Consider the following 13,890-nt stretch of genomic DNA (forward strand, 5'->3'; position numbering starts at 1 on the left):
CTCAGCAGAGTGGCTCATCTCTGACTCAGCATGATGTCTGCAGGGCTGGCCCGTCCAGGAGGACCTCTTCACTTGTAGAGATGGCACCACAGCAGGGCTGCCTCAAATGGCCAGGGGCTGGCTGCAATGACTCATCTGGGGTTCTAAGTCTGGGGCCTCGACTCAAGCTGTCAGTGGGATTCTGGGGCCTCCTTCATGGAGCCCTCTACATGTGGTCTCCACAGGTGGTGTCTCCAGTGGACCCTCTAGCAGATTCCGTAACAGCTCAGGATTTGCAAGAACTCAAAAGCCAAAGCAGCTAGGCCCTCCTAAGGCTTGGGCCTGGAACAAGCTGTTGTTACTTGCACGGCATTCTGTTGGTTAAAGCAAGTCACAAGCTCAGCTCAGAGGAAACGGCTTCCCATGCTGTTGTGAAGGGCAGGACAGGGGAATGGTGGGGACATCTTTAAAGACTAGCCACCATAATTGTCATAAGTGTCCAATTGCTGGATGGAAATACTTGATCCCTAAATCGAATGTCTTCTAGCCAATGAGTTACCTAAATTCTGGGAGCTTCCCTTCTTTACCTTGGCATTCAAGTCTCGGACCCTGCCCGGAGCACATTGGAAACTAAGACACACTGGGGAGTGTTATTTCATCCATCTTCACACCAGCTCTGTAAGTATATACAGCTTCCCGTTCTGCAGTTGCATGGTCCTCAGGAAAGCTGTGTAAGTTCCTAAGGTCATGGGGCTGCTGAGGGAAGGCCCTGAAGATGGCTCCCCACCCACGCTCAGTACACGTGGGATGAGTGGATTTCTCAGCTCTGCAGCTCTTGCAGAATGAAGGGCCGTGCGTTCTGGGCTGTGTATACTTTTTCAGGTGAAATCTCCTCGATGTGAGCAAGTTTACCCTCCTTAGCTGTGTTTAGGACAATGCAATGTATTCGCAACGAGAATGTCCAAGTGGGTGGTTTAGACGATCTTAACAGCGGAACAGGAACTCACTCTGCCAAGACCCACGCTATGGTGACCGAGGAAACAACTCAGAGCCGCAGTGGCATGTCTTGCTGTTTCCTGTGTGCGTGGAAGCCCCCCACGGATGAACCCGAGTTGCAGGTAAACCCCGGAGTTGTCACGTCACCACTGCGTGGGGAAGAACTTTGGTTTTTTGCTTAGTCTGTGACGGTAATTGGACAAACTGAGTATGCAAATGAGAATTCTGCTTGGTAGATTACTTTTTCTCTATTCAGGTCACAATAAGTAATTTAGGAAAAGTCTAATTCTGCCTGAATGCCTCTCAAATATGCAAATGAAATGTAGTGATGCATTTTCTCAAATATTTTCTGCGTGTGCCAAATCAGCAGCTATTAAAAGTTGGATAATTATAGTAATTAATTTCTGAAAGGGGAGACAAAGCTCATAACAACAAATAGAAGAGTAAATCAAAAGAGAAGTGAGAGCAGGCAAGAAAATGCTGAAACGAAACTGACTGCAGGATTTTGGTGCAGGAGAAGGTTGCCTGAAAAGTTCCAGCAGATGGCAGTGTTACTAAAAAGATGGGAAGCAAGTGCCCACACAGCCCTCCTAGGTCTTTGACTCGTCAGCGCTCCCCACACTCTCACCACTGTGCATCACGCAGGAGCCTCCCTACCCCTGGATGAGCAGGCGGTGACTGTCCTGGCACACGTGTCATTTTAAAGACAACTATGTAAATAACCATGTGGGCGTTCTGATTTATTCCCAATCGTGGCCACATTAAATTTGTTCTGTTCACAACCTAAAGGTGTTTTTCCCCCTTTATCGCGTCGGCCCTGAGAGCTGCTCTTGGAATCAGATAATCCAGCTGTTTTCTGCCTCTTGCATCAAGACCAGTGTTTAAAATCGGGCTGTGGGAATTTTACTGTGATTGTTAATGACTTAAGCACAAGGCAAAAATGGAGTCCAGCTCAGTTCTCTGAGCTGAGCTGGCCCGGGAAAGAAATAGCTAATTGGGAAGTAAGATGCTTTTCCGTTCCAGTGTGCTCAGCAGCCATGGGGTCTTGCCGCAGGGATATGGCTCTTGGACTAGAACATTGCCCAGCGTTGAAGGGCTTTCCAGTCCGAAGCATCACTCCCCCTCCACGAGGGCTGTGGCCTTCAATCAGTCCTCCCCATTCCATTGCCACCAAGTTGATTCCAACGCATAGCGACCCCATGTGTTTGAGAGTAGAACTGCTCCATAGGGTTTTATTGGCTGTAATCTTTCTGAAGCAGATCACCAGGCCTTTCTTCCATGGTGCCGTCGGGTGGGTTTGAACTACCAACCTTTAGTAGTGAAGGACAAGCCACTTGCACCAGCCATAGCAGGGGAATATTTGCTTGCTCACATGGGAACTGTAACTCGGGGCGGAGAAGCCAGATCCCATTTAGCAGAGGTGGAACTCAGCCTGTGTTCAAGCATTGCTTCTGTGAATAATTACCAGACACCTTCTACATACCACTGAGGATTCAGAGGTGAACGTGATGGGAACTGTCTGGGTTTGAGGGTGGTGAGGATGAGCGTAGAAGGTGGTAACACAACGTGCTGATGGCCGTAAGAGAGATTTCCCCTCAAGGCCTTGGGGCCCAGGGAAGGGAAAGCCACAGAGAAGTGGGAACACAAAGAAAAAGGGAGATGAGGAAGGCAAAACAGAAGCAACAACAGCAAACCGCAGAGATGCACAAAGATGCCTGTCTGGGAACCTCCCGCAGTTCAGCTGAGCTGGAACAGACCGTGGGGGTGGAATGCAGTGCGTGGGGCTAGAGAGGTGCCAGCTGAAGCCACATCACAAAGGGCCTTGGACGTCATGCTAAGAAGGTGAATTTTGGTGGCTTACCATCTGTTGTCCGCATCATCGTAATTGTCTCCGTCATTGCTTCACTTAACAAGCACTCACCGTGTGAGGGCAGAGCTCCGGCTATGAAGACTGCAGGCCTTGGTCAGATGTCAGGTCTGCCACCTCAAGTCACGGGCCATTTGGCTCTGGGGGGAAATGACTTGACCTCTTTGATCCTTAACTTCCTTTGCTATTGTTGGTTGCCATAGAATCAGCTCCGACTCATGGTGACTGGTTTGGATCGAATTGTGTCCCCCAAAATGTATATCAGCTTGGCTAGACCATGACTGGTATTGTGTGGTTGTCCTCCATTTTATGATTTGATGTAATTTTCCCGTGTGTTGTAAATCCTGACCTCTATGATGTTAATGAGGCAAGATCAGAGACAGTTACGTTAATGAATCAGAACTCGATCTATAGCATTAGATTGTATCTTGAGTCAATCTCTTTTGAGATATAAAAGAGAGAATTGAGCAGAGAGAAGTAGAACCTCATGCCACCAAGAAAGAAGCACCAGGAGCAGAGCATGTCTTTTGGACCTGATGTCCCTGTGCTGAGAAGCTCCTAGACCAGGGGAAGATTGATGATAAGGACCTTCCCGTAGAACTGACACAGAGAGAAAGCCTTCCCCGGAAGCTGGCACCCTGAGTTAGGACTTCTAGCCTCCTAGGCTGTGAGAGAATAAATTTCCATTTGTTAAAGCCGTCCACTTGTGGTATTTCTGTTATAGCAGCACTAGGTAACTGAGATAGTGACCTTATGTACAACAGAACAAAACGTTACCTGATCCTGTGTAATCTGCATGATGGTTGGTATGTTTGAGCCCATTGTTGCAGCTACCGTGTCAATCTCCATCTCATGGAGGGTTTCCCTCGTTTTCACTGACCCTCTGCTTTACCACACATGATATTCTTTTCTGGCGATTGGTCTTTCCTGATCATGTGTTTAAAGTAAGCAAGATGAAGGCTCGCTATCCTTGTTTCTAAGGAGCATTCTGGATGTACTTCCTCCAAGACTGATTTGTTAGTTCTTCTGGCAGTCCACAATATATTCAATATTCTTCTCCAACACTACAATTCAAATGTGTCATCTCTTCTTCAATCTTTCTTTTTCATTGCCCAGCTTTCACATGCATATGAGACAATTGAAAAGACCATGGCTCAGGTCAGGAACACCTTAGTCACCAGAACGATACCTTTGCTTTTCAGAACTTTAGAGAGGTCTCTTGCAGCACATTTCCCCAACGTAATATATTATTTTATTTCTTGACTGCTGCTTCCGTGAGCATTGACTCTTGATACAAGTAGAATAAAATCCTCAAAAATTTCAATTCTTCACCATTTATCCTGATGTTGTTCACTGGATCAGTTGCGAGGGTTTTTGTTTTCTTTATTTTCAGGTGTAATCCATACTGATGGCTATTGTTGTTAGCTGCCACCGAGTCGATCTCAACTTATGGTGACCTTGTGTGCAGAGTAGGATTGCCCTTTCAGAAGCAGATCACTGGGCATCTTCTGAAGCACCTCTGGATGGATTTGAACTGGCAACCTTTTGGCTAAGAGTTGCTGTTTGTTCCAACCAGGGACTCCTAGAGCATAGGAGTAATAATGTCCCTTTCCTTGTGGGTTACTGGGAGGACTAAGAAGGCTTGCCTGAATACTTAGCATGGAGAGCAGAGCACACACAGCAGCTTTGCTAAATGGCGTCGCTGCTGTTATTAGTTGCCAAAAATGTTGCACCTTATCATTTAATCTTTATAATTGCCACGCCAGGTGGATATCAGTGTTCCCAATTTGCAGATGAGGACTTGGAGCTTGTAGCAATTATATGGCAGAGTGAACATCATTGCCAGGTGGCAGCCTGCCCGACCTGAGGCTCCTGGATCTCTTGCCCTTGCACCGAGCAGCCTTTCCTGTAAGGGAGTGGTTTCGGTTAGAGGCCACTGGAAAGTGATGACGTGATCAGACCTGGGATTTAGAGGAACCACTGTTGGGGTGTGTTCCAGGGCCTCTAGGCTGCTGTAGAGATTACTGCAGCCGCGGAAGCCTCCTGCACAGCCTGGTGGGAGAGAAAGATCAGGTTCAGGGCTGCACTCGTGGATCAATTCATTTGTGTCTACATTTGGAAAAGGGTGCCATTTTCTGGAATTACTCTGTATTTCAAACACATTGTACTAATCATGCGGGTTTCAAGTAACTAAAATATTGACAGGGTCAATAGCACTGCATGGTGCCGTGTAAGGGCAGGCTATTTGAAAAGAGAGCCATTTCCTCCAATGAGGAAATTGGTAAAAAAGATCTTTGCTTTGTTAAATTATAACACACTATAAATTTCAAAACCAAATATGCTGCAAAAGACCTTTTTAAAGTTTTGATAAGTAAAGATGTCACTTTGACTAAGGTGCCCCTGTCCCAAGCCATGGTCTGTTTAATTGCTTCATATGGATTTGAAAATTAGACAACGAAAAAGGAAGAGAGAAGGGGAATTGATGCATTTGAATTGTGGTGTTGGTGAAGAATATTGAATATATTGAGGACTGGCAGAAGAACAAACAAATTAGTTCTGGAAGAAACACAACCAGTTCGCCTTAGAAGTGAGGATGGTAAGACTTTGTCTTGCTTGCTTTGGACACATCATCAAGAAAGACCAATGATTAGAAAAGGACGACATGTTTAGTAAAGCGGAAGTCAATGAAAACGAGGCAAGTGCTAAATGAGGTGGACTGACACAGTGGCCACAGAATGGACTCAAACGTACCACCAGTCATGGTGATGGTTCAGGGCCAGGCACATCTCCTGTTGTATATAAGGTTTCCACGAGTTGGAGCCAACCGGGTGGCAACTAACAACAACAACAACAGAGATTCCAAACATGTTGAACTTCTAAGTGTCCTATGCTTTTCCTCACTGTACTCTATCCCTCCAAATACTTCATTATTTCTGAGTACAAAGTCTAAATCCTGGTCAAGATCCAGGTGACTTCTCAGGGTAGCCTCTGAAATAGACCAAATAAACATGATCCCACACAGAGATGAAGGGGATAAAAGAAAGAAGAGATGCTATGGGGTGGAAGTTGAAATATAGGCCATACAGGTAACACAGATGAGTGAATCATGTAGAATGCTCATGTAAAGAGAGAACTAACTCTAAGAGAACAACAGGCATATCAACAACTCGTCATGTAAAACACCTTGATGAGTCCTATTTATCTAGCACATATTGTTTACAGTTTTTATCTTAAAGATCTGAGGTCGCTTAAACTCTAGCATCACTCTTCCAAAATCATTAAATGAAGAATATTTTAACAAAATTGGGACAAATGACTCATCCAAATTGAGTAACTCAACAGAAGTCCCTTGTTGTGGCAGAATGATTGGAGAAGCAAACTCGGGTCATTGGGTGATGTTTGTGGCTATCAGGATGGTGGTGTTAATGTACAGGAGATGCCGTGGACCGATGGACCTGAGGGCCCATTCCTCCTGGAAGGAACTTGTCCTGGGGGACCCAGCCCCTCACTGGGGTTAGGCTACCACCACCAGCTCCATCGAGTCGATTCCAATTCATGGTGACCCCGTGTGTGTCAGACTAGAACAGTGTTCAAGAAGGTTTTCAATGGCTGATTTTTGGAAAGTAGGTCACTAGACCTTTCTTCCCAGGTGCCTTTGGATGGACTCAAACCTCCAACCTTTTGGTTAGCTGCTGAACATGTTAATCATTTGCACCATCCATTATTAATGCAGGTCAGAAAATAAAGTGGAAAAGAAAGAATGAAGAAACATCCACAGCGGGACAAGGTCAGACTCGAGGCTCGACTCAAGTGGAGAAGGCAGAAATCTTCCAAGCTGCCCCATTATTGCTCTGTGATCATGTGCAGGGTGGGTCTGGTCTGCTGACCAGCCTGGTGACCCTGCCAGGTTACCGCGGAGTCCTAATTGAACCACCATCCCCTTGCCTGTGCTGGGAGTAATATGTGTTAGGAAAATCAATTCATTTGTAGGAGGAGAAACCAGACTGGCTTCCTGCTACTGCTCATATTTTCACTAAAACCCCATTTTACTGGAACCGACATTAAAAAAAAAACAGCACATTTTATTCAAAACAAGGCAATATTGGTATTGACAGAGCCGCAGTGATAATGAGGCGATCAATGTTGCCTCCTCCATTATGGGGAACTGAGCAGATTTCGGAGTAAACTTGTGGCACCATTAGACGAGATCAGCATTTCTCCCCTTTGAAAACTTTCTTTTTTTAAAAATTTACATTTTAAGTATTCCCGCTCTAGTGAAAACAAAACAAAACAAACCCAAAAGTCTCAAAGGTGGACATTCCTTTTTGCTTTGAGAATAGTGAGGAAGAAAGAAGGCAGAAATACAGGCTCTGGTGGAATGTAGGTAAGGGCACTGAAAATGTCGTAAGGAAGATCTGGGGAGATGGCGTTAAGGCGTTAGGGTAGGCACATGGAAGACCTTCTCAAAGTAGAAGGGACGCAACTGTTTAGTGCAAATTAACTTAGGCATTTCTGCCTTTGGTTGCCAGTCCCTTTTGGGGTCCATGTGTCCACCTGCCAGCTCACCCTGGCTGTGTAAATGCAACCTGTACAGGAATGATGGTTATCTCCCTCTAAGGGATGAGAGACCTCTCCTTAGCATCAGGGATGTCATGTCCTCAGGCTAATAGAAACATTGGCAAATGGTAACATTTTGGAATGTAGAAATCCTGCCTGATAGGATGTGCACCTGAAAAACCAATCTAATATAGCACACTTCCCCCAATTTTTTCCCCAGTGGCTGTGCTCTTTCAGAAGTAGATCACCAGACCCTTCTTCCAAGGAGCCTCATGGTGGGTTCGAACCTTAGCCTTTCCATTAGTAGCTGAGTGCTTATTTGTTCACGACACCAAGGATCTCCTTGCCCCCCATCTTTAAATCAGAAATGTTACCAAAAGACGTCTTAAAGATAGGAATTTCAGTGTGATGCTGTCAGTTTGAGGCAGGAACTACAGTTGTCATGTATTTGGAACGCAGGTGGGAGGAAGTAGAATCGTGAGCAGTGTTAACTATTCATTGTTTTAAAAAAGTCTAGAAACCGGTGATTAGCATTATAAATATTTTTCCCATGCATTTTGATCCTTGAAGCATGTATACTACAAAATGGTAGCAGCTTGTTGAAGAATTGCATCTTACTTGTTTTCTTTCCCTCAGTGATACAAACAACTCTTGCCCGTCTCTAGACAGGATTTCTCCCCAGCTGACTGTGCATATGGAAGTAGTGGGGTCTGGGAAATGCCTGAGGGGCTTCAGGAAACCCTCTCCACCCCTCTACCCTGTTGTTGTTGTTATGTGCTGTCGAGTTGGTTATGACTACAACACTGCCTGGTCCTGCACCATCCCCACAATTGTTATGCTTGATCCCATTGTTGGAGCTACTGTGTCAGTCCATCTCGTTGAGGGTCTTCTTTTTTGTTAACCCTAGCCCTAACCCTAACCCTAGCCCTAACCCTAACTCTAACCCTAACCCTAACTTTACTTTACCAAGCATGATGTCCTTCTTCAGGGACGTGTCCCTCCTGATAACATGTCCAAAGTACGGAGATGAAGTCATGTCATCTTCACTTCTATGGAACGTTCTGGCAGTACTTCTTCCAAGACAGATTTGTTTGTTCTTCTGGCAGCACACGGTATATTCAATATTCTTCACCAACAGCATAATTTAACCTCCACGCCGAACACTGTAAATTCTCAGTTTCAGCACGTCTCACACTGTGTAGAGACTGTCAACTCACCTCTCTCACGTTTACTCTGTGATTTCCTTGTCAGCAGGGACAGTGTCTTGTTCATCTTTGAATTTCTAGAACTTTACCGAGAACCTGACATGGAGAAGACATTTAATGCTTGTTTGAGGAGAAAGGGAAGAAAGGAAAGCAGAGAAGAACTCCAAAAAGGATTTCATGGACAGTGTCAGTAGCAGATGGTCTATGAGTTGTCCAAGGTTCTGGAAAAAGACAGTGAGACTAGAGCTCATTCCTTATTGTTCTTGGCTGCTGTCCACTCAGCCCCTGACTTGTGGTGACTCCATGCTCAACAGAGCAAAATGCTGCCCAGTGCTGCCCACCCCTGTGGTGGGTTGTAGATTGGACCATTGTGATCCATAGAGTTTTAATTGCCTGATTTTCAGAAGTAAATCACTAGGCCTTTCTTCTTAGTGTGTCTTAGTCTGGAAACTCCACTAAAACCAGTTTAGCATCATGGCAACAGGCAAGCCTCCACTAATAGGTGGTGGCTGCCAATGAGTTGCATTGGCCGGGAATTAAACCCCGGTCTCTTGCATGGAAGGTGAGAATTCTGTCACTGAACCACTGTGCTGACTCCTAGTCCTCATTAAAAAAAAAAAAAAAAAAAGGAGATTATTCAAATAAATGCTTTTATGGTTATTCCTGCCTTTACTTTGGTGGACTAACCAACAGATAATTTATATTGTCATAGATCTTTTTTTGTTGAAACCACAAATTAGGAGCAAAGGCATAAAATACGAAAAGGATGCCAGTGTCTCAAGTTGGAAGTGGTATGAGACACTCAGGCATGTGGATCTCAGGAGAAGGGCCATGAGGGAAACAGGATGGTGCAGGGGAGGGGCTGATTTGCTGTCAGCTGACATCTAGCTTCAGCCTGATCCCAGGGGGAGCTCTGGAGCAGGAATTGTACCACTGAGCCTCAGGGAAGCCGACTTCATTGGCTGTGGTCTGTTGTGCATCTGTGTGTGTGTGTCTGTGTGTGTTATGTAACCTCCTAGGCAAGGCAGCTCCCTCTTAGCTGAGGACAGCCCACCAGAGAAGGGACAGCTGTGATGGGTGCACCCTCCTGGAGTAGGTGGAGTAGATGGGCACCAACACTATCAGCTATAGCAAGGAAAATTCCATGAAGGTCTATTGGTATCACTCTTGTTACAGACAACATCTCGTATGACAATAAAAGAGAATGTGGACAGTTCCTAAGAGTTTTGATAAAGGAAATGCTCCTTTCCCACACTCTAGCCAAACAATTTATTTATCCATGGAGTACTGGGGATTCCAGGGTTTTATCTCTTGATCAAGGAAACTGAAAACCAAACCCATCCCCCCGAGTCCATTCTGATTCATGGTGACTCCACGTGTTACAGAGTAGGAGTGTTCTGTAGGGTTTTCTTGGTTGTAGTCTTTATGAAAGCAGATTGCCAGGGATGCTCCATAGGGTTTTCTTGGTCGTAGGTCTTGATGGAAGCAGATCGCCAGGGATGCTCCGTAGGGTTTTCTTGGTTGTAGCCTTTGTGGAAGCAGGTCGCCAGGTTTTTCTCCTGCCAAGCTGCTGGGTGGGCTCAAACCACCAACCTTTAAGTTAGTAGTTGAGCACAAACCATTAGCACCTCCCAGGGACTTTATCAAGAAAGGAAAATTGTAAAAACAGTGTACTGTATGCTTCAGGGAGCATAAAGGGAGTGAAGTAGCCTGGGATCTAGGAGGGGTGAGAGAAAGACAACTCTCTCTGTGGCAGAATGTGCTCCAGACATACAAGCAATGGAGAGAGGGTGGACAAGAGCGTGAGGAATCCTGGAGGGTCCAGCAGAGGTATCAGCCAAGACTCCTTGCAGGGGCCTGTACTTAGCTGGTCTTTAAATGCTGGGCTGAGCCTGCTATGTAAAGGTGGTGAGGCATCCGTCTGGCAGGGAGGTGTGCTTTGCTTGTACTGCCACATGAATTCCACCCTTAAAGCCAGGGGTTGCAGACCCCGAGGCCTATGGGGAGAAAGCAGGAGCTGTGAATGAGTGATGTCTACTGACCGGGTGTGGGGGCCCAGCAGCAGGTCCAGCCACTGTCCAGCGCCAGCTGCTTCTCAACACAGAGAGCAGAATTTTTTGTGTTTTGAGAGGAGCCGTGTGTCTGGATTTTCATGTGAAATTTTCATATTTTTAAATCGGAATTAATTCAGAAACTGCTTAAACATTGTGTGGGTCACAGAAAGCACATCTCTGGGGCCGACTCAGTGTCCCCTGCCAGTGCCCCCTCCGTTGTAAACTGTCTGCTTGTGAGTGGCTGAGCCCAGCACTCACTTCCTTCGGGAACTGGCCCCAGGGGCCTGCATTCTAGGTGAGGAGGGCATACAGAGTTCTTGAGAGAATGGCACATGGTGAGGATGGGCTATTGAGGTCATCTGTTTGCCCCATGACACTTCAAGCCAACCCTGCTCACACATGTTCAGACATCCAGGGTTCATACTTGTTTCCGGTACCTTTCAGCTTTCCATGGAGATCCAGCACTCCCTGGCTGGCCACCTGCAGGCCCTGGTGAAGTCAGAGAAGAACCGCCAGGTCATGTGTGAGGCAGGCATGCTTAGCACCCTCATGACCGCCTGCCACAAGGCCCTGGTCACCAGCAGCCACCCCCTGCACCTCAGCCTCATCAGGATTTTTGAGAAGCTTGCCTCCCAAGCCATCACACCTGACGTGCTAAGGTACTGTGAGCTGTGCACTGGATGCTGGTGCTGAGCCCCAGGCACCGTATTTATTGCTGCAGATGAACACTGGGCAGTGAAGAGTTAGTGGGGAGTCCGATGGCTCTCCCACCCTGTTCCAGCATTCATCAGTAGACGCCCACAGATGAGCACAGGCTCTGTGCCCCAGCGTGTGTGGTGCTGGGACGACTGTGCCAGCAAAGTAGACATAGCCCTCCTCTTCTGGAACTGAGTGTCTCGGGGGAGAGATGGACATTAATCAAAGGGTCATATGGCAGACTACAGAATCATGCCCTGGGAGATACTCAAAACTGCAGTCAGGAGATTGAGGGGCTTCAAGGAAGAGAAGCTAGAACTGAGTTCTGAGGCCGGCAGGCACAGGAGGGGCGGGAATAGAACACAAAGGTGTCAGTGGGTGGGGTTGGGGCTTTGAGGGACTGATGGTGGCTGCAGGGAACGGGGCGTGAGGGGCAGTGGGCAGGTGGGCAGGAGGCACTGCAAAAGCAACCACAGGGAACCTGAACTAGAAGAAGAAACAAAGACAGTGCTTGGCTACCTCTGGGTGAGGCCCTCTGTGGGTAGCGCCTCGGTGGGCAGCCCCTCTGTGGAGCCACATGTTTCTGGGAGGGAAGGTGCCCTGCACAGGTGGGAGCGGACATAGTAGACAAAAAGGCAGAGAAAAAAATGGCTGCAGGGTAAGGGGTGAGCATCTTCTAAGTACCTGTGACCTGGCCACCCCTCCCTAGTGCTGTAGGGTATGCTGGGGTGGGGAGGGAACTGACGACAGCTCCCCCAGCCAGCAGGTATGGGACTCAGGGGTTGGTCAACATGGGAGAACCCAGGGCAAGGTCAGTCTTCTCCACCCCCAGGGAGTGCAAGTTGGCAGACAAAACCACTGTGCTGAATCGACCTGTTCATTCAATTCCATTAGAGACTTACAAACAATGTGTAATAAGGTTATTATCCAGGAAATTCATTTTCTTCATAAGGCCCAGTTTGAGGCTCCTTGCTGGCCTCTGGTTAGATCAAAACCCCTACATTCATGCGCTTTCTGGTCTTGGTGCCAGGATGGCTTGCAGAAAAGACCCTCCAGGGAGAGTGAGCAGAAGCATGGAAGGGCTGGGGTGCTGACCACCCAGCACTGCACGTCTTGGTAAATGGTCGGGAGGCATTAGAGAGAACTTTTGCCTAAAAATGTCTTCATTTGCTTCTCTTTTATGTTATGATATCAGACAGTTTCTAAGCCTTGGAATCCCCCCACCTGTGCCAGCTGCTATGAAAATTCTCAGTTCATCTGGCATGCACGGAGGTGGCCCTGGATACTCAGGTGAGGACAGAGGAAAGGGTAGGTGCTTATTAATGGGAATTTAAAAGGAAGGTGTAGTTCTCAGCAGACAGATTGAAAAACAGTTTTGCACAATACTCAGTGGAGCAGATAGGGAAACCTGGGTGGCTGGTGGTTGCTGGGGAGAGCACCAGGCATGGAGGGGAAGGCTGAGTGCTGCCCTCCTTTATAAGGCAGGGGATCGTGAGCACATCCTTGATGGCCCCTGGGGCCCCACGTAATGGAGACAAAAGGGTGCTTCCCTCCGAGCCAGTGCAAGTGGGAGCGCCCAGGGCTGTGCGTGCACAGAGGCCATGGTGACGGCTTTCAGAGAGAGTCATAGCTAGGCCTAGGAAGGCACCCCAGGTTGCGGCCTGCCCCTGGGCGGTTGACGGTGCAGGGAAAAGAAGGTCATGGATAGGTTGACTGTAAGGCCGTGTAGGACATTAAGGCAAGAAGGCCTGGTTGAAAAGCAAGGGTGGAGAGTTGGGCTTGGGGAGGCAGCCTGGAAGTGAGTGGGAAAGCTTGCAAGCAGACCGCCGGCTCTGAAGCGGAAAGCCTTGGGGGTGCCTGTGGAATGTGCTGGCATGAGGGCCAGGGCATCTGGAATTAAAGGGAAAAGTGGAGAAGTAGGTTGTCACCACAGCTCACTATTATCACAGTTAGCAGAGGGCTCAGGTGGGAGGGCTGGGGTTAGGAAGGCCTGGTGGCTTTGCAGAGCCCCTTTCAGAATGCGGCAGAAACACAGGGAATTGGGTGGTGCTAATAGTTTGTACTTGACTACTAACCTAAAGGTTGGCAGTTCAAACCCATTCAGCAGGGCCGTGGAAGAATGATCTGGTGATGGGCTTCTGTAAAGATTACAGCCAAAAAAACTCCATGGAGCAGGTCTAGTCTGTAAACATGGGGTCACCATGAGTCGGAGTCAGCTTGATGGCAGCAGGTTTGGGTGTGTTTGTTTTTTGGTCATCAGAAAAGGGGTGTGAATGTGTTGGGCAAGCCTGCATCTCTCTTGTTTGCTGCCTTAGGGTCTGCGGCAGCTGCGCTCGGCACTGTGGAGGGCCCCACAGACGCTGGCCCTGCGGTCTCGCAGGCCCTCAAGCCCTCGGCAGCCACCCTCCAGGTAGTGCTGAGCCTCATCTCCATGACCTCCCCCCGCAACCTGCAGCCTCAGAGGGCAGCCCTGGCTCCGTCGTTTGTGGAATTCGACATGTCCACGGAAGGCTATGGGTAAAGCAAGCTTTGTATG

The 13,890-nt window shown here is 47.7% G+C and overlaps 1 protein-coding gene across 13 annotated transcripts in view; it reads left to right on the top strand.

Annotated features, from left to right (window-relative positions):
* The window catches only part of WDFY4 (WDFY family member 4), a 410,290-nt gene that overhangs the window by 119,083 nt on the left and 277,317 nt on the right, over positions 1 to 13,890 (top strand). For 12 of the 13 annotated variants that reach the window (XM_049854909.1, XM_049854915.1, XM_049854916.1 and 9 more), the window contains 3 exons: positions 11,103 to 11,317; positions 12,550 to 12,644; positions 13,670 to 13,871. In XM_049854909.1, the coding sequence (XP_049710866.1) occupies positions 11,103 to 11,317; positions 12,550 to 12,644; positions 13,670 to 13,871 (512 nt within the window). Of the gene's footprint in view, positions 1 to 526; positions 913 to 11,102; positions 11,318 to 12,549; positions 12,645 to 13,669; positions 13,872 to 13,890 lie in introns of those variants that run through there. The other variant, XM_049854921.1, reaches the window with a different exon arrangement.

Source organism: Elephas maximus, chromosome 16 (genome assembly GCF_024166365.1).
Source record: "Elephas maximus indicus isolate mEleMax1 chromosome 16, mEleMax1 primary haplotype, whole genome shotgun sequence".
NCBI lineage: Eukaryota > Metazoa > Chordata > Mammalia > Proboscidea > Elephantidae > Elephas > Elephas maximus.